Source organism: Electrona antarctica (assembly GCF_951216825.1).
Source record: "Electrona antarctica genome assembly, chromosome: 17".
In the NCBI taxonomy this organism is placed as follows: domain Eukaryota; kingdom Metazoa; phylum Chordata; class Actinopteri; order Myctophiformes; family Myctophidae; genus Electrona; species Electrona antarctica.
This window is the reverse complement of record NC_136798.1, coordinates 8,427,582-8,453,155: the sequence shown is the minus strand read 5'-3', so window position 1 is coordinate 8,453,155 and position 25,574 is coordinate 8,427,582. Positions and strand designations below refer to the sequence as shown.

The 25,574-nt window shown below is 45.0% G+C and overlaps 1 protein-coding gene across 2 annotated transcripts in view; it reads left to right on the top strand.

Moving 5' to 3' along the window:
• The window catches only part of LOC306941203 (neurexin-3b-like), a 317,329-nt gene that overhangs the window by 28,316 nt on the left and 263,439 nt on the right, over window positions 1–25,574 (top strand). For both annotated transcript variants that reach the window (XM_079526517.1, XM_079526516.1), the window contains exons 3-4: window positions 1,438–1,882; window positions 7,276–7,659. In XM_079526517.1, the coding sequence (XP_079382643.1) occupies window positions 1,438–1,882; window positions 7,276–7,659 (829 nt within the window). The remainder of the gene's footprint in view (window positions 1–1,437; window positions 1,883–7,275; window positions 7,660–25,574) is intronic.

Genomic DNA, 25,574 nt, shown 5'->3' with positions numbered 1-25,574 from the left:
ATTGTGAGCTTTATATTTAAACTTTAACTTTAAACATAAATTGATTTTGTCATTTTCAACTATAACTCTCTCAACTATAAATCAACTATAAATCAACTATAAATCAACTATAAATCTCTCTCTCTCTCTCTCTCTCTCTCGCTCTCTCTCTCTCTCTCTCTCTCTCTCTCTCTCTCGCTCTCTCTCTCTGTCCCTCTCTGTTTGCCGCTGGGTAAAAGATATGCAGTGACAGAAGTTCAACCAGGGTGATTTAGTTAACTTAAAAGTAAATCTGATATATAATTTTCCCATTTACAGTCGATCTTTCACTGTCCTTGCTCGTGTTTGCCACCTCAACCTCTCTCTCTCTCTCTCTCTCTCTACATACAGTATATATAAATATATGTATATACTGTAAATGGACATGGAAGGATACGTCTCCAGCCGGAATCGAACCAGAAACGTTGCGATCATGTGGTCGACACACTATCCGTGTACTTAGCGGCATGCCTCAGCCAGGAGTACTGCCTCTCCACCCACATGAAAATTGCAAGCTTCAGACAAACTGTCTGACACAATGGTTTATCTTATTCTCCCGGGTAATTGAGTTGATAACGGCGTTAATTAGCAATCAAGGCAGGTCGGCATATAATTGTCTGATTTACCTGAAATAAAGTGAGCTTTCCTTTAGCCCTATTCACATGAGACTGATACGTGGGGAGCTTGGTTTTAATATGCATAGCTTAATCAAACAACAGTCCTGTCTGCCTTACAGTATGCATCTGTTCCATATAGCAACATGTCAGTCATTCCACCATATAAACAAACCATCTATAATGTATTAAATCCAGCTGCTCTATCCTCTACATACATACAGTACTGTTGGCAGGTGTTCAATCTCGCAAAGATATGAAGTCTCTATGGAATGAAGCTGAATATAAAATAGATACAATTCAATCTTTGCTGTGCTATAGTAATGTAATCACCTCAGGTGTTCTCCATGCTCCAGGAGGATGTTTCCAGAATCAATGCATTGAATAACACGGTGCTCATTGTAGCACCGACTGTATCTTCCCCATAATGCATTATTTGGCGCATTAATTAACAGCATGATAGTAGATGAGCTTCTTCTTTCCCACTGGAGATGATGTATCACCAACGTTTTATAAATGCAACTAAGCATTATGTTATACTTTAGCTATTAAAAAATAGCAGATCTACAAGCTCAGCGCGCCACCGATTGAAAAATCGTAAAAATGCGGCACAAATCTATGAATATAAATTATATTATTTCAGAGCGAACGTTTTTTTTATTTCGACGTCAGGCCTAAATGGGTTATTGCGGTATTATCAATACTTGCGTGCGCACACACACATACACACACACATGCACACGCGCACACACTGATTGACAGTCGATAACACTGCGTCCCCCGTGCTGTTTTTTGTTTACTCCAGGTGGTGTACAAGAACAACGACATCCGCCTGGAGCTGTCGCGCCTGGCCCGCATCGTGGACCCCAAGATGAAGCTGCAGGGCGACGTGGTCTTCAAGTGCGAGAACGTGCCCACGCTGGACCCCATCAACTTCGAGACCCCCGAGTCCTTCCTGGGCCTGCCCAAGTGGAACACCAAGCGCGTGGGCTCCATCTCCTTTGACTTCAGCACCTCGGAGCCCAACGGCCTCATCCTGTTCACCCACGGCAAGCCCCAGGACCGGCGGGACGCCAACAAGGGCACGCAGAAGAGCAACAAGGTGGACTTCTTTGCCGTGGAGCTGCTGGACGGAGGGCTGTACCTGCTGCTGGACATGGGCTCTGGCACCATCAAGGTCAAAGCCACCCAGGCCAAGGTCAGCGACGGCGCCTGGCACCACGTGGACATCCAGAGAGACGGCCGATCAGGTGAGGACCAGAGTTGAAATCTCATGGGTTTTAACCTTTTAAAATGGTAAATGGTGCATTTATATAGCGCCTTTATCCAAGGCGCTTTACATAGATTGTGCATCAATTCACCCATTCACACACACATTCATACACCGATGGCGGCAGAAACCATGCAAGGCACTAGCCAGCACATCGGGAGCAATTTGGGGTTCAGTGTCTTGCTCAAGGACACTTCGACACTAACTCTGGGGGAGCCCGGGTTCGAACTGGCAACCTTGCGGTTACCTTCCAGCCACTCTGCCCACTCTACCCCTGAGCCAACGTTTAACGTTGCTGTCAAGAAAAAAGGAAAAAAACATAGTACGTGTTTTTTTCCCCCCATAAATTAATTAAATGTGTCCGTGGGAAGCTTGTGGTTTTAATATGCCTAGCTTAATCAAACAACAATTTTGAATGAAAGTCTGCCTTCCTTACAGTTGTTACATAGCAACATGTCAACCATACAAGTAGAGAACATGGGCGGAAATAGCCAATCTAACAGTTAAGCTCACACTGCCTCACATTGTGATTGTGAGCTTGTAGATCTGCTATTTTTGCTATTTTTGCCATTTATCTAATCGATAGTGAAAGTGTTTTTGTGGGTTTTATAGGCTAAATATTTACCCAATAAAATGTATTTCCAAAACGTGAGGATATAAATAACATAATACACAAACTTAGATCCATTGGAACACAGGTAATTCTTTTCAGTTTTTTTTTTCTTCAGAACATTAATATTCTTTGCACATGAATGGTTTCCACCCAATAGCAATGATATGCTATATTATTTCCCCATGTTGTAGTGTTTATATTTACTTATCTGCTCAATTCCACGGCTATTCATGTTGTTGGCCTTTTAAAATGCATGTTTAGTTTTGTTTGTTCCGCTACTAAGGTTCAGCGCTGCCTGGCTCAAAGAGAGGTATTTAATATGCAAACGGTGAAACATAATTTTCCAGGAATAATGGTTTGCCCTCATTGACTTTCAGTAGGGTAATTAACATGAATCAAAATATTACCAAAACACTTATGCAGGTGATTATGGATTGCCTCAAAAGACTCCCAACTTACGATAAAAATAAATAAAGAGCCTGTGTTCCAAATTGAAATGGATACAATGTGCTTATTATTTAGTGACAAGCTCTTGTCAATAATTGCCATTGGTTCAATATTTATAAACCTCGTAGACAGATTGAACCACTTTCAATGTCACCATTTTTGCAGATTAAATTGCAGATATCTACAATTCAAGCTCACAACGCATCGTGACGTGAGCTTGTAGATTGCCTATTCTTTATTGTAACACTGTAGTACGGTAAAGTAGGGCATTCATTTACCGGAGGAGGAAAGAAAATCCCCATAAAATGTTGAACTAATATGGAGATTGATTGATTGAAATATTTATTAACAGTTTGCAGAATTACAGTACATTTCAAGCACAAACTCAATACAAAGGCTGTTAACTGTGAGTGGACGACCCGATTAAGCGGTACACTTGTTTCCAATAGGGTCCACCATGTTCAATTCATCAAAACATTTAGAGACGTACAAATAGACACTTCTATATAGACAAAGAACAGAACAGGAATTCATCATAATGGAGGTAAAAAGGGAGGGAGGTAAAAAGGGAGATACAACAAGGTTTCTCCCCTACAGCAACGCTCATAGGCCTTACAATTGCAGCTGCAGTGCAAAACTGCACAAACTCAAATATTCGAAATCACAGTGATTTCAGCCAATCGCTGTATCACAGCCGCCGCCGCGGCAGCGAGACGTTAGAACTTAATCCCAGCGGAGTAATCGCTGCGGTGATTTATTGCCAGGATAAAGGCTCACTTCTCTCCTGATAGCAACTGACTCCATTTCCCCTCAGTTTGCTCACGCCCGTGTGTCCTCTGACCCTCCAAACACGTGCAAAGCACACAGAAAAGTATTAGAAGAAGATTGCATTAGAGGGAAAGGTTAGGGAACTTCTGTTGCCTGGAGCAGTGAGCACAGCACAATCAACACATTAGGTAGGATTCACCAGAGAACTGCTGGTGTGTTGGTGTGTGTTACAAGCCTTGTGTTATATATCAGGTTGGAACAGCCAATTTAACCGTGTGTCAGACTTCGGTGCTTTGATTAATCACCGCCCTTGCCCGTGTTCGCGATAACTGGCTGAAAAGTGGGATATTCACAAGGAGGGGAGGCAATGAGACAGATATACGTACGTATATGGATGTATGGATATAAGGGCTGGTTAAGGAACGGAATAATCACACTTGTGTGTGTGGAGTGAAATGTTAATGGAAATTTCAAGTCTATGCCTGTGGTCGCCAAGCACCCGAGGAAATATGAGCTCACCTGAGACTCCATATTGAGTTTAATTGACCCTTCAAATAGAGAAGAATACCACACACTCAATGTGCTGCAGCTCCATTTAGAGTATTTTAATTACCAACATTTTGACAAGCTGCCGTTATCTGGGTATAAACACACAAACATCTGCATTGTTTTTTAAACACTTAAACACTCTCAGACGTACTAATAATAATAATAACTAGAAAAAGTGCCCTTCTGGGCACAGGTCTCCACCAGGAGGATAGGACTGTGTGAGATGTTTGGTAAAATGTTTAGGATTAATATAAACGTTTTTGAGGCATTTTGTTCCAAAAATGTTTTTTTCAAAAATGTTGGTGGCGCTATAACAGGCCAATGTGAAAAGGGTGGGATATATTCCTCAGCCTAGTAAGAAAATGTGTGAAAGATTTCACGTAAATTGCATGCTGCGTTCATGATTTGAGGCTTTTGTTCAAAACGGGGCAATCTTGCAAACTGTGAAAGCTAATTATAGCCAATTAGGATGGAATATGAAATATCGGACAGATCCGACTTGAGCACATGACCATAGAGATAGTGTGTAACGATTTTTGGACAGAATCTGGAGGAGTAATATAAAAAAATGTGTTTTACAAAAGTCGGCCTCCTGGTGGCGCTATAAAAGGCAGATGTGGAAAATGCAGGTCAACGGTTTGTCCTTGGCCTCTAGGGAGTGTGCATGCAACGTTTCACGCAGATCGGTGCAGTTTTAGGTAAAAAATGTGAAAAGCTGCCTCATGGTGGCGCTATAACAGGCCGTTCTGGAAAATGTGGGGCAGAGGTTCATCGTTGGCATCCAGGGAGTGTGTGTGCAAAGTTTGGCATCGACTGGGTTAACGGTGCCGGAGATTAGCTGGTAACAGACGGACGGAAGGACGGACACACACACACACACACACACGGACACACACACACACACACACACGGACGGAGTGCAAAACATACTCTCTCCCCATGCCTTCGGCCTGGTGGGACAATTATTATTATTATTATTATTATAATTGACCTGATCAGCTCTGTACTTGGACCGCTTTTTTTTCCTGTCTGACCAAATATCTTACCTTTTGTACTTGTTAAAGAGCATTAGTCCACATGGGTGTGGCTCTTCAAATCACATGTTCAGATCATGCGTGCACAGAGCAGGTGTGATCCATTCCCAGCTGCAGCAGCTAAACAAACACCATACGCTTTCAAGACAGAATACACAACAATATAACGCAAGACAAAGAAACTATAACAAACAAATATAAGAGAAAACAACATGTTTTACCTTTGTTCTCTGGACTGGTTAGACTTCCAAGCTCTGTTAGATCAACTACACAAGCCTCAACAAGTGGTAACTGTATTGGTCCCAGGTGTAACAACTCATTGGGACAGTCTTCCTTGTTCCTTTGGAACTCCTTGCCTACGGTTCTAAAACTAGAGACGGATGGTAACTGATGTTCTACAGAGGACTCAAATTATGGTTGAAATCAAATCAACTGTGCTCACATGTATAGTTTATGATTGGTTACCTGAGTGATTATGGTTACTAAAAAAATGATGTAAAATATTATTAGTATATATTCCTTTTTTTCTGTACTTGATTGGGTTTTTAAACTAAAGTGTTACTGTATTTCTAGCATTCGTGCTAACACATTGTAAGCAACGCATCTACGAATGTGATTGTGATGTCCATATATTTTTAAAATCACACCCGTGTGAAGTGAGGGGCGCTAATATATTAAAGTCTAACTCATGTTGATTAGGTGATGTAATGGTGATATAAAACAAACGGTGCAAACACAAACATTATACTTATGATGAATTCCTGTACTGTTCTTTGTCTATATAGAAGTGTCTATTTGTACGTCTCTAAATGTTTTGATGAATTGAACATGGTGGACCCTGTTGTAAAAAAGTGTAATGCTTAATTGGGTCGTCCACTCACAGTTAACAGCCTTTGTATTGAGTTTGTGCTTGAAATGTACTGTAATTCTGCAAACTGTTAATACAATTTTCAATCAATCAATCAATCATACGCCATTAACAATAAAGAGACAATATGACGTAATGAGGCACATTATGACATACATTTTCCCTTCAATGTCAATGTGTTTACAAAACAAACATTGAACTAAAGACAAACATTAAACCTGTGTATAGGAGGGTCTAGCGCCCCTCAAAAAGAACTCAAGCCATTATACCGTGTACATATAGCGTAATATCAGACTAATGCTGTTATACGTCAATCTTGTGGATATCAAATGGCAAATATTCCATCAGAAGAATGAGAGAAATGTGTACAGATCCTATAGGGTGAGTACATCAAGAGAAAAAATTAATCAAACTCAGCATTTAACCAGAGGGACATAAGGTTCCATAAATTATGGATTCTGAAAGGCTCTCATTAAGCAGGAGGAATATCCACCTCCTCTTCAATACCTACCGTACCAGTTTGTTATCACAACTGTCTGAAATGTGTGTTTTTAATTCTCAGTTATTCTAACATCAAATTTAGTTTGGACAGGCAATTAGATCATTAGATCAACAGCTTTAGTGTGACAAGAAATTATGCACTTAATAGGAACAGGTTTTAAATTACTCTTAGCAATGGCTGCAAGACAGGTTCTAATAAAAGTGTGAAACTGGGGGGAAATCCAAAAGCTAACTCACTCGGGTTTCTTATCTCAAATTAACTTTTGCAGGCAAGAGCAACTTTTTATATTGTATTGTTTTTTTCCTCAGAGGACAGTCGAAGTAACCTCTAGAAAGCCAACACCAATTCAACACTGCAATTCCTCTCACAAATAATGTATGAAACAGCTCTGATTGTATCAATAGCTTTGCAGGCTTTCTTTAGATTGCAGAGGAGGACACACCAGGCAAAATGTCTCAAATGACCGGAAAAGTAATTTTACTTTCCTTAGATAGTAGTTGAATGTCATGCATTCACATACCCCCATACACTATGAATGTATGGGGCAAAGTGTGAATCTCAGCAGCATCTTGACCGCTTTCCTCTCCACCAGGGATCATCTCGGTGAACAGCCGCCGGACGCCATTCACAGCAAGCGGGGAGAATGAGATCCTGGACCTGGAGGGGGACCTGTACCTCGGCGGTCTACCGGACAACCGGGCGGGCCTGGTGCGGCCCACCGAGCTGTGGACCGCCATGCTCAACTACGGCTACGTGGGCTGCATCCGGGACCTGTTCATCGACGGACGCAGCAAGGACATCCGGCTGATCGCCCAGTCTCAGAACGTCACCGGCATCCGGCCCACGTGCAGCAAGGTGTCGGGGAAGCAGTGTGACAGCAGCCCCTGCAAGAACCACGGAATGTGCAAAGAGGGATGGAACCGCTACATCTGTGACTGCACCGGCACCGGGTTCTGGTCCCACACCTGTGAAAGAGGTGAGCGCCCACCCCGCCCACAGTCTGCCCTCTCTCTCTCTCTCTCTGTCATTTCTGTTGCCTTGCAATGTTTGGTTTTCTCAAAGTCGATGAGTGTGAAACTGTATTGTTTATGTCAGCAGCAAACGTTGATTGATTTGTTGCCAGAGGACTTTTTCAGAGACTACCTGTGTTACGACGAGGAACACAGCTTTTATGCTGACAACTGTATTCGGGCCGGTCAAGGCGATTATGAGAATGTGCAGTGTTGCTGTTCGTGGATGCATTTGAGGTGGTTGGAGCAGAACACAGCTCGTGCGGTGAAGTCTTTTCTTTAGGGTAACTTAAATGAGGTGTTTATGAAGGTCGCCAAACAATCAGAGATGCTGCCATTATGTCAGGTCGTCCACACTGAGAAATAGTATCACAGTCAATAAATCAGGCTTGCAACCGTAGCTTCTCCCACATGCAGGAAAGTGTGACTTGGGACTATTCCTGTGTAACATTTACGGAAGCTTTGCTGAAACATTTAATAGGATTTTTGCTTTTCTGGCAAGTGGGGTTAGGGAAAAAGGGATGTGTTTTTTTCCCCCTCCGGAAGATCTTGCTGTTGGTGAAATTGAACTTGTCTCCAGATGAAATGGGCTCCTCTTGTCTGGCTTTAAGAGCTTGGCCGCATTACGTTTTTAGGAGATGAAGGAGATAGGAAGACTGAGCTATGTGGGAGAGGATGCTATCAGACTATTGTTCTGCTAGATTATCCACACACACCCATTTAAAAAAAATAATATTTTACAAAAGATGTTTGAGGTTCAGAAGAAGCCTTTAACCAATTTTGGGCGGGAACCCCTTTTGGTGTTTTAAACATTATGTTATAATTTAGCTATTGAAAAATAGCAGATCTACAAGCTTGCGCGCTACGAGCTTGTAGGTCTGCTATTTTTGAAAAATCGTGAAAATGTGGCACAAATCTTTCTTTCAGAGCCAACGTTTTTAACTCAAATCTTTGCTTCTGGGGGGTTCCTGAAATAACATATTTTCAGATGGGGGGTCGGTGGCCAATTTGGGGTCCTTGACATGAAATATTGAGCACCACTGATACAGAAACATGAGGTATTTCAGAAAACTGTCAGGATTTAGAAGACATTTTTTTAATTTCGACGTCAGGCCTAAATGGGTTAAATACTTTTTTAAGGAACCCGATGTATAAAGAAAGAAAACCCACTTTGTGGAGGAATAATTACTTTTTTGGTACCACCTGCAGGTGCCTGGGTGAGCATGCACAGAGCCCGGGACATAATAATGAAGTGTTAATGAAAAGGGAAAGCCTCAGGACAGCATTCACAGTCAGGAGCACAGCCACATTGGATAGAGCACTAGGACAGCATTCACAGTCAGGAGCACAGCCACATTGGATAGAGCACTAGGACAGCATTCACAGTCAGGAGCACAGCCACATTGGATAGAGCACTAGGACAGCATTCACAGTCAGGAGCACAGCCACATTGGATAGAGCACTAGGACAGCATTCACAGTCAGGAGCACAGCCACATTGGATAGAGCATTTACAGCATTCACAGTCAGGAGCACAGCCACATTGGATAGAGCACTAGGACAGCATTCACAGTCAGGAGCACAGCCACATTGGATAGAGCACTAGGACAGCATTCACAGTCAGGAGCACAGCCACTTTGTATAGAGCATTTACAGCATTCACAGTCAGGAGCACAGCCACATTGGATAGAGCACTAGGACAGCATTCACAGTCAGGAGCACAGCCACATTGGATAGAGCACTAGGACAGCATTCACAGTCAGGAGCACAGCCACATTGGACAGAGCACTAGGACAGCATTCACAGTCAGGAGCACAGCCACATTGGATAGAGCACTAGGACAGCATTCACAGTCAGGAGCACAGCCACATTGGATGGAGCACTAGGACAGCATTCACAGTCAGGAGCACAGCCACATTGGACAGAGCACTAGGACAGCATTCACAGTCAGGAGCACAGCCACATTGGATAGAGCACTAGGACAGCATTCACAGTCAGGAGCACAGCCACATTGGACAGAGCACTAGGACAGCATTCACAGTCAGGAGCACAGCCACATTGGACAGAGCACTAGGACAGCATTCACAGTCAGGAGCACAGCCACATTGGATAGAGCACTAGAAACATTCACAGTCAGGAGCACAGCCACATTGGATGGAGCACTAGGACAGCATTCACAGTCAGGAGCACAGCCACATTGGACAGAGCACTAGGACAGCATTCACAGTCAGGAGCACAGCCACATTGGATAGAGGACTCCAAACAGTCAGGAGCACAGCCACATTGGATAGAGAACTCCCAACAGAAAGTCCTTCTGTTATGTAGACAATCATTTTAGAGGGGCATTCAGGGACACGCGCATGCACACGCACACGCTCTGTCCTGGGATTTTTATGTGGGTATAGGTGTTTTTAGATATTTTAGTATTTCCAAGTGTTCCAGTGGGCTCACCTACTTCCTGGACTACATGTTGTCTCCGTAAAACAGCACCCCCCCCCCCCCCCCCCCCCCCCCCCCCCGCTATCCACAAGGAGGAGCAGTGCACCAAAGCATTATGGGAATTGTAATCCAGGAAGGAAGTGAGCCCAGTGTCCATGACATCATGGACACTTGGAAATACTAAAATATATCTAAAAATACATATTACCCACATAAAAACCCCAGGAAAGTGTTTCTTGTCTCCCAAACATCATTAACTCTTTGCCAGATTCAAGGGATTTCAATGTAGTAGATAGGGTTCTCTATGGCAGAATGGCGTTTTTGAATGATTTATTGAAAATTCTCTGTTGTGAATGTGCGACAACGAAAGACCTTCTGAGAAAGCTTGACTTGTCTGCTTCCAGGAAAAAAATTAACTGAGTTGATAAAATGTTTAGTTTTTGTGTTGGAAGCCATTTAAAAGAGCCTGCATTTACACTGGGTAGTGTTTCTAGGACAACAAAAAAAGTTATGCCCGGTTGAAGTTTTTTCCAAATAATTTTTTTTCTGCTGGGCGTACATACCCATGTAATATCTCATTTTAAAGGGTGAGTTGTCTAGTTCAATCTGGTTGCAAAATGGGTGAAGTGTCCCTTTAAGCACAAATAAACTAGAGCACACTGGAACCTACGTTACGGATGGGAGTTCGTACCCTCTAGCATCAAAGGACAAGTGTCATATGGTTACGAATCCCAAGCCTTTCGTTCTTGAGCGTGCATGATTAAATTAAAATGGGGCATCGAGAGACATTATGAGGAAAAACTGCACCGTTTTCACGATTAAAGAATAAACAAGAGTTCCCCTTGACATCGGACATAATACATGCTTAGTTTTTTTTCCTGATGGGACTCGAGGCCGTCCGTTTGAGTTAACATCGTCTCGCTGCTTGACTATAGTCAAGCGCATGTCTATTTCTGTAGCACTCCCAGACTGCAGTGTCTGTACACCGTCTATAAACGGGGGGCCGTAATGCGGCTATCGCCTGATTTAGCTTGGCAGTACTGGCTGTGCACCAAAAAAGAATTAAAATAACAATGCAGAAATACTCCATTGCAAGTAAATGTCCTGAGTTCCAGATGTACTTGAATAAAAGTACAAAAGTATTGGCATCAAAATGTAGGCCTACTTAAAGTACCAAAAGTAAACGTACTCATTGTGCAGAATGTCTCATTTCAAGTAGATCAGCTATTTTCAAATGGCCGAAATGTAAAGTGGTTAATGTAATGTTTTGTAATAGTAATCAAAATCTACAAAGTAACTGGTAACTAAAGTTTCCAAATAAATGTTGTGGAGTAAAAGTACAATATTTGCCTCTGAGATGTAGTGGAGTAGAAGTAAAAGTACTTGGAAAATATTCACGTAAAGTACAAATACCTCAAAATTGTACTTAAGTAAATGTAATTAGTTACTTTACACCACTGGGTGTAAGAAGAGCCTCCACCTCCACCGGAATAAAGGGAACACATGTATTTTCACATTACCGCTCTCCACTCCCTCAGTCCAGCCATCAATCAATCCTTCTGTCTGCCTGTCCATCTGTCTGTCCATGCATCAGTCCATCCATCTACCGTCTATCTGCCCGTCCGTCTGTCCGTCCGTCAAGCCATCCCTCCCTCTCCTCCCTATCACACATCTGTCTCTGAATAGCCGCCTATACGGATCGTTGAGCGAGCGACGCGTGTCCCACACAGCAGGGTGGAAACACACGATACGAAATTCCCGAGTTTAACTCGAGAGCATAAACATGAATCTACTCTCTCAGTTTTAAAAGTAACACTCGGTTCTTTACTGTGTGACAACTGGGACATGATGGCCTTTTGGGGCCAGAACAATTCGGTCAGCTTTTATGAGGTGACATGTTTTTACTTTGCACAGTAAGTCTGAGGAGGCTGTACAAAGTGCTGACAGTGACCATTATTGCCATGATATACCATATTGTACGCGGCGTCGGTTTTATGGTCCAGGTGGTGCCGGGACTCTAGAAGGCCCGGTTTCGCTGCCAGCTTGTTGTTTGTGTGGACTGATGTTGGAGAGCATCAGACGAATTAAACGCCACAGTTGGAGTTGTCGAAATGAAATTGCCTTCAGAGGTTGACACAGACCTGAATGTTGTTGGGATTAGACAAAATCCAATGTTTCTGTTCTGTTTCTGAAGGTGCATTGATGGAGCTACATGCAAAATAATAATACTGAGCACATTTCTATTGTGAGATGTCAACATCACAGTTTTAAGTGTGTGTGTGTGTGTGTGTGTGTGTGTGTGTGTGTGTGTGTGTGTGTGTGTGTGTGTGTGTGTGTGTGTGTGTGTGTGTGTGTGTGTGTGTGTGTGTGTGTGTGTGTGTGTGTGTGTGTGTGTGTGTGTGTGTGTGTGTGTGTGTGTGTGTGTGTGTGTGTGTGAAGCAGCAACATTTCGGTCGGTCAGACCTTCATCGGGATGAACTATTTTAGGTTTTTGGGAAATTCTTATAATCTTTTATAATGAAATTTCGGCCATGATGTTCGCAATATAGGGACACCGGGTTGAAAGTGGTTAAGGCGGTGTGTGCGTGCGTGTGTGAGCATGTGTATGCGCGCGCGTGCATGCGTATGTGAGCACATGTACGTGTGTTTGTGTGTGCTCAGTTCTGCTCTCAATGACTGCTGCACTTCACTTAACCACACCCTTCTTCTTGTTCTGCAATGAAATAATGCAGGTCTTTTAGCCGACTGACTGAAGGCAATGGTCGAAACAGGAAAATGTAAAAATGTCAACGTGCATCTGGAGCCAGAGTGTGCAGTTTCTCCGTCTTTTGTATTGGTAGAGAATAATTACCCATGTTTGTAGTTGAGATTGATTAGCAATGTAGTGGCTGTAGTTGACGCTCATGTGCTTTAGCCCATTTTGGGCGGGAACCCCTTTTGGTGTTAGCATTATGCTATGCTTTAGCTATTGAAAAATAGCAGATCTACAAGCTCATAGCGCGCCACCGAGTGGCGCGCTACGAGCTTGTAGGTCTGCTATTTTTGAAAAATCGAAGAACGACTGACACAGAAACATAGCTTTTTCAGAAAACTGTCAGGATGTAGAAGACATTTTTAGAATCTGATCTCAGGTCAGAATGGGTTAGGGCGCGTCAGGGAGTGTATCAGCGAACCTCTGACATGTATTGACACCCAGCGCTCCGTATTGATCTGAAACACACTATACGGTATACAAAGGAGAAGGCTGTTAGGATGATGAGGGAGGGGAGGGGAGGGGGGGGGGGGGGGGAGGGGAGAGGAGAGGAGAGGAGAGGAGAGGAGAGGAGAGGAGAGGAGAGGAGAGGGGAGGGGAGGGGAGGGGAGGGGAGGGGAGAGGAGAGGAGAGGAGAGGGGAGAGGAGAGGGACGGGGAGGGGAGGGAGGGGAGAGGAGAGGAGGGGAGGGGAGGGGAGAGGGGAGGGGAGAGGAGAGGAGGGGGGAGGAGAGGAGAGGAGAGGAGAGGGTGAGAGGAGGGGAGGGGAGGGAGGGGAGGGGAGAGGAGAGGGGAGGGGAGAGGAGAGGAGGGGGGAGGAGAGGAGAGGAGAGGAGAGGAGAGGAGAGGAGAGGAGAGGAGAGGAGAGGAGAGGAGAGGAGAGGAGAGGAGAGGAGGGGAGGGGAGGGGAGGGGTGAGGTGAGGGGAGGAGAGGGGGAGGGAGGGGAGGGGAGGCTGTTCACCAGATGATGGAGATCAATGCTCTCACAGGGAGAGAGTCTCTGGTAATATGAGGTTAGATTTCTGAAAGCATTGTTGGAGATGTTTTCTGTTTTTTTTTCTGCTGACTCCATTGTATTGCCGATACATGCTTTTGTCAGTCCTTGTTAATATAATGATCTGTTGCTCATTATGTTAGCATTTCCTGGCAGATAGTGGAGAAACTGATGATTATGTTTGTAAAACAAAAAACAAAAACATGAATTTCTTTCTTTTTTGGTAGATCCAAGTGGACCAGTGCTTTGACTGCCATTGTAATTCTAACAGTACTTTTTAACAGCGGGCGAACAACAGCAACTCTGGGCGATAAAGATCTCCTAGTGGGCGTTCCTGCTGTCATTTTGTAATGTATGTAATGTAAACATATCACCGTTATGCGTGGAGGGTAAACAAAGCAACACACACATTTGATTGGCTATCGCCGGATGATGTCGTCCAAAGATATATAATCTTTGGAATATTTTAGAATATTTCCATGCCCACATTTCGACTATCGCCAGTATAGTTGCCGGGTCCCATAGACAAATAACGCACTTCCGGAAAATACGCCAGGCTGTCGCCAGCTGTTAAAATGTACTGTTAGAGCACCAGACTCTCACTATAGCTAACATGGGGGGAAATTATTCACGAGTTCATATTTTTTAGCCTGAGTTTGGCACTAGAGGTAATGATGGCACGGGGTCACTCATATTTCCAGGAGGATGAATGTAGCTTCATGCCGCGGCCAAATTCATCTGCTTCTTTGTATTACTGTATTCTGGCTGCCAGTAACCAGGCTGGGCTGACAGTGTGCCAACGGCAAATTTCCATTTTATGTTAAAATTTAATGGACAGTAAAGTATTCTCTATCTTTATCTTTATGCATGCACTCAACAGATTTCATGGCCGTCTGCCCACAGATTTTAGGGTTGACTTGACGTCTTTTGGCCTAAGGGTGGCACTAGACTGAAAGGACACAGGGTCATCACAATCAAAAGGCGTCCATCCTCCAGGGAGTATGAAGGTCCACAGGAAATTCCATGGCAATAGAGCCAGCCAGCCAGCTGTTGTTTTTTTCTTTCTTTACGATATATTGTTTGTGAACAATGGCTTGGCTAGACAGGCCAACATTGCCATCCTAATGGCCAGTGGAGCTAAGGCGGAGGTGGTCATGGCATGTACAGCAGCTGTCAGTCTAGTGAAAGGGAGTATGTCCGGGTCCCACAGCGAGGGGAAATGGCTTTTACCGCTGATGTCTGCTTAGGCGGCTAATGAGTGAGTGAGGGGGAGCTGTTAGGTTCCCAGACGGCCTCTCTTCCCCCTCAGCCACGGCAACCCCTGTCAAACTCATATAACTCTGAGAGTGTACAAATGTAACCATGAATACATTTGTACACTAGACATAGCATTGGTCCGATGAGGGGTGCGTTAAGACGACCGGATTAAGGTTGGTGAGGGGTGCGTTAAAACGACCGGATTAAGGTTGGTGAGGGGTGCGTTAAAACGACTGGATTAAGGTTGGTGAGGGGTGCGTTAAAACGACTGGATTAAGGTTGGTGAGGGGTGCGTTAACACGACCAGATTAAAGTTGGTGAGGGGTGCGTTAAGGGTTGGGAGAGGGTTAAGGTTAGGTTTAGGTGTGCTGCCCCGTGGGAGGTTAGGGTGAGGGTTTGACATATCGGACCAATGGTATGTCTAAGGCACCATCAGGGAACCCATAACGGGGACAGAGTGGCATTCCGACGCACCGCCATTCCGACTACGTGCACATGTGCATAAGAAAATCTATACCCCAGTTTCACATCTATAACCCAGTTGATGACAAACCTGTGTTGAATAATATCTCCAGACTCGGCAGTATAGGCGTAAACGATTACAAATATGATGTCAATCGTTATACATTACAGTACGTTCTTTGTACTGTATAGAAAATGAAGGACGACGTAGCCAAGTTCCTGTCTTCCAGCGGTCGTAAAAAGCTGACATTTGGTTGTCGTCCCCAGTGTAACAAGATGCAGCACGACACATCTTTCTCTGACTGATTTCAGATCAAACAGCATGCTTGGGGGACACTAACAGACAACAACATCCCTGTCAGATCTCCGTTCTCCGCGTCGTATCTGTGTCAGGCTCAGATCTGTCGGGATGTTGTCTGGCTGTTAGGTCTGCCTGTCTGCCTCTATCCGTACTTCGTGGCGCCCAAGACAAATAGCAGACTATAGTGCTGCACAATTAATAAAGATCTAGATTCAGACACCACCTACACAATCACATGTCTAAATTTGAGCAAGAATCTTGCAGCACTAGTTGGCTGTCCAATTAATTTCATTTACTCTTTTGTTTTTGCTACAAGAGAGAGACTTTATGAGACGTTTAAGTCAGGTACTTTCATGTTGTCTGTTTTGTAATCGCAGTAGTTGGCTCCAGGTGCCACATTTTGAGTGTAGTAATGTTCAGCAACTACAGACTAAAGACAATAAATATGTTCATGGAAAAAATGAGAATTGTTCAAGGTTGTACTTTATTGTTACATCTTGTGTACAGGTACAAAACTTATTTTTGTTGGGCTTCCTTCAGACAATGCAGCAGCATAGATAACATCAAACAGCACAGCAAGCACAGCGAAACAAAGGGATAGAATAAAGGTGGTTGCACACTGGACGCGTTTTTCGGAAAACCAACGGAAAAACTAAAAATCCGAAAATGCGTCCGGTGTGCAGGGACCTTAAGAGTGCAAGAAAGAGCAAACAACAAGTAAAACAAGGAGTAACATAACATGTACATGTGCGTGTTTTCCCTGTAGTAGCAACGTAATGTAAAGCTTATGTTCCATATATACAGCAACAACAAAAAAAAGAATCGTGATCTCAATTCTTGTGGAGGAAAATCGAGATTCACATTTGAGCAAGAATCGTGCAGCACTATAGCAGACCTACAAGCTCACATGGCATCACATCTATCACACTATAGCAGATCTACAAGCTCACATGGCATCACATCTATAACACTATAGCAGACCTACAAGCTCACATGGCATCACATCTATCACACTATAGCAGATCTACAAGCTCACATGGCATCACATCTATCACACTATAGCAGATCTACAAGCTCACATGGCATCACATCTATCACACTATAGCAGATCTACAAGCTCACATGGCATCACATCTATCACACTATAGCAGATCTACAAGCTCACATGGCATCACATCTATAACACTATAGCAGACCTACAAGCTCACATGGCATCACATCTATCACACTATAGCAGATCTACAAGCTCACATGGCATCACATCTATCACACTATAGCAGATCTACAAGCTCACATGGCATCACATCTATCACACTATAGCAGATCTACAAGCTCACATGGCATCACATCTATCACACTATAGCAGATCTACAAGCTCACATGGCATCACATCTATAACACTATAGCAGATCTACAAGCTCACATGGCATCACATCTATAACACTATAGCAGATCTACAAGCTCACATGGCATCACGTCCGTGCTGCGTTGTTGTGAGCTTATACTGTAGGTCTGTGATTTCCGGAACGCGACGCCATCATGCGATGGAGCATAAATTAGCCGTCCGTCTGTCTCTGTCTCTACCTCCTACCGGTTGCCATGTCTGCTTTTAACCCAGCCGGCAGGCCATGCCAGCATTTTTGATCAGAGGTCTGCTGTGGTATCACACAGACAGCTGTAGTGTCAGCGTGGGTGTCAGCGTGGGAGCCAGTCAGGTTGTTATAGGTGTGCCAAGTGTGTGTGTGTGTCTGTGTGTGTGTGTGTGTGTGTGTGTGTGTGTGTGTGTGTGTGTGTGTGTGTGTGTGTGTGTGTGTGTGTGTGTGTGTGTGTGTGTGTGTGTGTGTGTGTGTGTGTGTGTGTGTGTGTGTGTGTGTGTGTGTGTGTGTGTGCGTGCGTGCGTGCGTGCGTGCGTGCGTGCGTGCGTGCGTGCGTGCGTGCGTGCGTGCGTGCGTGCGTGCGTGCGTGCGTGCGTGCGTGCGTGCGTGCGTGCGTGCGTGCGTGCGTGCGTGCGTGCGTGCGTGCGTGCGCGCGCGCGTGCGTCCGTGTCCGCGTGTACAGTATATACATACAGTACGGTGTGAAAAGACACAGATGGATATTCACACCCGCTACTATGTGTGCAAAATGTGCACGTGACATTTCCATGAATGTGTATTTTGTATAGGTGTGTGGGTGTGTGCGTGTGCGCACGCCGTGCGTGCGTGTGCGCGCGATAGCTAGTCAGAGTCGGAGTCGGTGCCAGTGTTTTCATGCAGACGAGTGATACCGGGGTGCTGGCCCGGTCAGTCCCCTGTCGACTGGGGCTTTGACCCGGAGCATAGCCCTGCCAAACGTCCTAGCCTGTGATCTGCATTCAGAATGGGCCAGCTTGGCTGTGCACGGGCCCCAGTAGACAGCCATGGAGGAGACACATGCAGCGTGGCTGTGCACGGGCCCCAGTAGACAGCCATGGAGGAGACACATGCAGCTTGGCTGTGCACGGGCCCCAGTAGACAGCCATGGAGGAGACACATGCAGCTTAGCTGTGCACGGGCCCCTGTAGACAGCCATGGAGGAGACACATGCAGCGTGGCTGTGCACGGGCCCCAGTAGACAGCCATGGAGGAGACACTGCATGCAGCTTGGCTGTGCACGGGCCCCAGTAGACAGCCATGGAGGAGACACATGCAGCTTGGCTGTGCACGGGCCCCAGTAGACAGCCATGGAGGAGACACATGCAGCGTGGCTGTGCACGGGCCCCAGTAGACAGCCATGGAGGAGACACATGCAGCGTGGCTGTGCACGGGCCCCAGTAGACAGCCATGGAGGAGACACATGCAGCTTGGCTGTGCACGGGCCCCAGTAGACAGCCATGGAGGAGACACTGCATGCAGCTTGGCTGTGCACGGGCCCCAGTAGACAGCCATGGAGGAGACACATGCAGCGTGGCTGTGCACGGGCCCCAGTCTTAGAGTATATATGAATAGAGACGGCACCCGAGTTCTCCTCCCATCCACTTGCATTAAGTTGCTCAAAAGCGCATGAGGCGATTTCACTGTGCATTCTGGGTAGGAACAGAGTGCATTCTGGGATGGATTGGGCCCAAACACATGAACGCGCTGCCGCTGACTATCATTGCAGGCATTCAGCGTTCACATGTCATCGTGAACGTGCACAATGATAGTCAACGGACCAGCGCGTTCATGTGTTTGGGCCCACGCTGCAATATCAAATTCGGCCACTATGTCCATTTCGCCTCAGGGTTTCATCCGGGTGCCGTCTCTATTCATATATACTCTAAGGCCCCAGTAGACAGCCATGGAGGAGCCACATGCAGGGAAAGGAGATGCCATGCTTATTAAAGATGTGCATGGCTGGCCAAAATAATTTCTTGCATCACCACCACCTTCTGGCGGTAGTAACGCCTTATCTACAAATAAGACAATACTGTAAGTTAGTCAAATAAATTTAATCTATACATTATTTATGTAATCATTTTCATTTATTTTAATTTTATTTGCAACCCGGTCTCACCCCAACACCATGAAATAACACGGATTGGCAATTCCTTACATACACTACTGGAAACCCCCCAAATCCTTACATATTACACTGAAATCCTCCCCCATTAACTTTGGCGTGCGTGTGTGCGTGCGTGCGTGCGTGCGTACTGCGTACGTGCGTGTGTGCGTGTGTCCTTCACATATCTCAAGAACCATCCAACCAATCACCTTCACATAGTGTGTTGCTGCTCGCCTCTAGCGAGTGCAGTCAGCGTTGAGTGGGAAGGAAGTCTGTCAGAGCAGAGGTTATCTAGAGAGGACGGGCAGCACGTTTACATGCAAAGGCAATGTAAGCAAGTAAGTAGCCTTTGGAATCAACTGTTTCCGAGCCATGTGGCCCATAGGTCAGGAGCCTTTCTCCAGTTTCCTTGGCGTGACTCATGTGAGGCACCATATCTTGCAGAGACTTATCCAACCCTTAAAGGCAGAGTACCAAGCAGGGCGTTGCATTGCGTACCTTTTTATAGTCTTTGGTATGTTATTGAACCCCGACCTCAGGGCAGACACATATTTTAATTAAATATATACCAGTATAATTTTTTTATGATTTGCTTTAATTTCAGTATTGTTTAACCATAAACCGGGTGGTTTTCACCAGGACAATTATATTTTTGTCATTATGTTTCATAATGTTGCTGGGTTGGACTTTCAGTATTTTCATGATGCTCAGTGACATCATACAGTATAAGGCTTTTTGAGGGGCGCTAGCCCCTCCTATATACAGGTTTAATGTTTGTGTTTAGTTCAATGTTTGTTTTGTAAACGCCATTGACAATAAAGGGAAAATGTACGTCATAATGTGCCTCATTACGTCATATTGTCTCTTTATTGTTAATGGCGTTTAATGTTTGTGTTGGCACCGTTCACCATTACATCACCTAATCAACATGAGTTAGACTCTAATATATTAGCGCCCCTCACTTCACACGGGTGTGATTTTTTTTCTACAGGCAGGTTCGGGTTTATTTCACCCGGGTTTAGTGATAGAGTGATAGAGAAAAATCCCATACACCCACAATGGGCTTTATTTATACCTTTAATCATAAATAAAACATGTTAAGAGAGCACATTTTTGTTAACATATATGCAGGTTTAGTGTGATGTGAAAATATGTCGGTTTAGTTCTGCTCCAGAACCAGTGCTAGAAAACTGAATCGGAGCTTAATCTTTTCTCTGTAACAGTCCACAGACAGATAAACCGAAAGGAGAGAATCTCATTACTTTGCCGAGACGATAATGTTTCAAGGTACACGTTCTCCTCTCTCATCTTTGTGAGCCAAAGCCAGAGGCTTCATTTTCATTTTTTTTTAAAAATTCTATCATTCCATTACATGCGGGGGTTATCCAAATGTTATTAGCCCCCACCGGAGAACAGCAAATCAAGCATGGCATAGATTATTCAGTTCGTCAACTCTCGCTGTCCGACTCCTCAGAAGCGGGACTGCAGAGACCAGGGTATTTGATGTCCTCCCCCAACTGTCTGCCAGAGGGATGGAGACCGGCATCGCCGACAGGCTGTCTTCTCTAGGCCAGCTTCCCGTCCAGACAGATGTCCAGTCAGTCGCTTTGTCTTTGCGTTTGCACACTAATGAAAGAAGCACAGGGGCAGCTTTCTCCAGGATCGATGCTCTCGCTCTCTTTGTGACTGATTTGTTTTAAAGTTGGAGTTTGGTGTGCGTGTGTGCGTGCGTGTATGTGTGTGTGTTTGTGTGTGCGCGCATGCTTTTTGAGGGGTGGGCACGGTGTGTTGCTGACAAGCGGCTCACAGAGTGCTGTGGTGCTGATAAAGTAGACCAGTTAATCAGGTAAATAGGCCCTGTAATGAAGTGTGTTTGTCTGACACTGTGCCAGGCCAGCGCCAAGTGATCCCACAGAGACTCTCCTCTTTCTGCTTCTCCTCCAAGTGTACACACACACACACACACACACACACACACACACACACTGCCGCGGTACGGCAACGGAAACGCACAGCACACAGTCATATACACAGTCTCTCACAGACACACTCAAATACACAGGAGACAGATTGGATTGTGTCTAATGCATATTGCATTCTCCCTGACAAGTTGCCACCGCCCACATAAGTGCCTGTGTTTCCCCGACGCGTCTTGGCGGAGAGGAGAAGAGGAATGATGGCTCCGGGCCTGCATGGTGCTGCTGATGGCTGAGCCCTGGATATGTCCTCCCAAAGATCCCTGCTTTTCACCACGCTTGCCTCTATAGTCTATACTAACACACCTCATCGTTCCCTCCGGCGGAAAGGACATGCTGCTGACAGCTTTGAGAGATGAGCAGGAGTTTCCTAAAAGCTCTCGGTGCACCGGCTGCTCGCTACTGTAAGCTATGGCGTTTAAGCCATTTTGACCTGAGATCAGATTCTAAAAATGTCTTCTACATCCTGACAGTTTTCTGAAAAAGCTGTTTCTATGTCAGTCGTTCTTCGATTTTTCAAAAATAGCAGACCTACAAGCTCGTAGCGCGCCACTCGGTGGCGCGCTATGAGCTTGTAGATCTGCTATTTTTCAATAGCTAAAGCATAACATAATGCTAACACCAACAGGGGTTCCCGCCCAAAATGGGTTAAGCAAAAACAGCCCAGTGCCTCAAATAGTTATAGCAGCAGTTATACGGGATCTGCCCACTTCCTCCCGTGCTGCTGCTGCTGTAGAAGCACTGCTGCCTGCTACGGTGGAAGAGATGGTGCTATTGTAGGCGTTTGGGTTTACGTGGCTGCGGTTTTGCTAATGCGTCTCTGCAGGTGTGGTGTGAATCATGCATGCAGCATTAACCCATTTTAGGCGGGAACCCCCTTTTGGTGTTAGCATTATGTTATGCTTTAGCTATTGAAAAATAGCAGATCTACAAGCTCGTAGCGCGCCACCGAGTGGCGCGCTACGAGCTTGTAGGTCTGCTATTTTTGAAAAATCAAAGAACAACTGACATAGAAACATAGCTTTTTCAGAAAACTGTCAGGATGTAGAAGACATTTGAATCTGATCTCAGGTCAAAATGGGTTAAGCTGCAGTAAAGGAAGTGACCTGAAGCGGCGGGGTGTCTAATGATGACACGGTTCACACAGTAGGTTCCATCATTAGCAAAACATTCAGGTCCACGGTACGGTATGCCTCCGTCTGTCTGTCTGTCTGTCTGTCTGACATGACCCATTTCTTTGCTGCTTTCATTCATGCGGCTTTTCTCTCTCTTCCGTTTGCTTCTCCCACACCGACGCGCAATTATGTGCTTTTAGCTCCTTGCTTCTTTCATTATGACAATTAGCAGGTTACCTGACCGTGGCCTTTTACAGGCTAAACACAGTCTAATGAACGCACCGCAGTGTTTACTGTATGTATTTACTGCCTGTGTGTATGATACAAACGCGTTGTTTGAGTGCAGATAAGAAAATGGGTTTCGAGGTGATTGTTTGATTTTGATAGTCTGATGTTGGTTTGGAGATAAAATGTTAAATTGGTGAAGGCTTCAAGAAATGTGTCTTAGCTTCTTTGAAAGACTGTGCCGTAAGGATAGTAATGCGGTGGAATAAAATTCAGCAGCACCCTGCAGACGGTGGATACGGATATGGACAGTCATCCTTATTGGAATGTGGTACATCGAACCCACAAAAACCCAACTGATGCTAGACGGAATGGTCTTTCATTCTGAAAAATGCACAACGCAAGGAGTCAAAGGCCAGCAAACAAAAGTTTTCTCAATTGTTTTTCATAGTATTAGGTGTCCTTAAGTTCCTCCTTAAGTTTACCAAAGTTTGACCATGCGAAAGATCCGATTTTCAAGATGGCAAGACGCCAGTTCCTTAAAAGACCATTACTCCTTCATTATTCACGGCTATCACAATCTACACGCCGGGTTTCAGTAGACTGGTTCCTTGCGAACCTAGACAGACACGTGACATTTCTACTCTATTTATAGTAGAGTCGATTGCTTTACAAGTAAGCCTGACTGAGTGGTCCCCCGTCTCTCTTCACCAGCAGACTGAGCCCTGCGTATACCCACCTATTACCGTCCCGTACGCACAGAGCCCATTCATACTGAGAGTATACCCACCTATTACCGTAGCGTACGCACAGAGCCCATTCACACTGAGAGTTCTCCAGACTGAGCCTGTGTATACCCACCTATTACCGTAGCGTACGCACAGAGCCCCCGTATACCCACCTATTACCGTAGCGTACGCACAGAGCCCCCGTATACCCACCTATTACCGTAGCGTACGCACAGAGCCCATTCATACTGAGAGTCCTCCAGACAAGCTCAATGATTCTCATACCACTGACTAGATCTCTGTCAGGGTTGGTCTCCTAGACCGCCACCTCAGCTAAAAAGAATTTGGTTTGTATTGATTACATTGCAGAGTGTTGATGTCACGCGGTCTAAATGCCTTTTTAACCACATCAAGGAAGAACAGAATGTTGGACACCAACTCCCTGACTCCCTGACTGATCAGGTCCTGTGCTAGTGTTTGTTACAATTTACCTCCAAAGTGATTCTGGTTTTGAAACTCAATTCAAGCTTATTTGGAGATTGGTTTGTGTCCGTCTGTCTGTGTCCCATTTATGCCCATACAGTATAGAGCGTCGCAGTCCCGCCCCCTCGAGAGACCCGGAAAATAAATCCCCGTTCATTTTCCTCATAGACTTTTCAGAAAATATTTATTTAAAGACGTTTACGCCGCGGACAAAGCCAACGCTTGTCGTGACAAATCATGACAACATACAATTTTTTTCGGGCTGAACAAATAATTAGAAAGAAGAAGAAAAGGGCAAAAACACTTTTTTTGTTGTTTTTCTTCTTTGTAATTATTTGTATACTACCGGTATGTGACATCAGTACCCGTTATCGGAGTACACGGAGGCCAGTCTATGACGTCAGTCATCTGGGATGCTAGTGGTCAGTTTGTTCCCATGGGGGCGAGAATAAAGTATGAAAGTTGTATAATGCATGTGTATGGTGCCACTCTTTTGTTGTGATTAAACATACGTAGGAGTGCACGACAGACACTGTGTGTGTGTGTGTGTGTGTGTGTGTGTGTGTGTGTGTGTGTGTGTGTGTGTGTGTGTGTGTGTGTGTGTGTGTGTGTGTGTGTGTGTGTGTGTGTGTGTGTGTGTGTGTGTGTGTGTGTGCATAGATTCAGCTACAACCCAACTATATAATGCGGCACGCTCTTCATACATTTCACTTTCACTTCACCAGGCATTCAGGCATTCTCTCGTTCTGTCTCGTCACGTCACACTCATAGGGCCATGACCTGTGATTTGTCTGCTGTTTGAGGGGACAGACATCTCCAAGGTCTTCTGTTTCTGATTTAGCATGCGGAACAAAATAACATCACACTTCACGTCTGATAACCTCACACCTGTTCCTCCCACTTCTTTCTCTCTTGGCATTTGGAGAATGTTATTTATTATCTGTGAGTGAGACAGAGTGAGCTGTACACACTGTATTCTTTCAGATTGCAGTTTCCAGTGCTATCATAAGGTTTCTCTATACAGACCAGACAAGGACAAGTAGAGAATGACGGGTGACAGAATTGGTGATTGAACTGTGTGTGTGTGTGTGTGTGTGTGTGTGTGTGTGTGTGTGTGTGTGTATGTGTATGTGTATGTGTATGTGTATGTGTATGTGTATGTGTATGTGTATGTGTATGTGTATGTGTGTGTGTGTGTGTGTGTGTGTGTGTGTGTGTGTGTGACTGAGAGTGAGCGATCAAGAGAGAGCAAAAGTTCAGGGAGGGTTCAGATCGTAATTTCATAGCCAAACACTGCAAAAAGACACTGTTTTGAAATGAAAATCCCACCGGGGCCACCGCTTGTCTGTCAATGCTGAACTTCCTGCACACATGGTTCCTTATTTCCCGCTGGGCCTTGTTTTGTTTCTGTTTGTTTTTTTTGGGCCTTTGGTTTGTTTCTCAAACAGAAACAAGCATGGAAGAGTGTCGCCAGAACCCACACTTTGATTCAGCAACGTTAACCATGGTTTAACCTTGCCTAATGTGTGTCTCAGTATTATATGTCGGATTGCCTACAGTATGTCTCTGGTTGATATGTTTGATGCATACGTCTTGGGTTGATAATCTGAGGCTGGATGGGCTCAGGGGTAGAGTGGCCGGTAGAACAG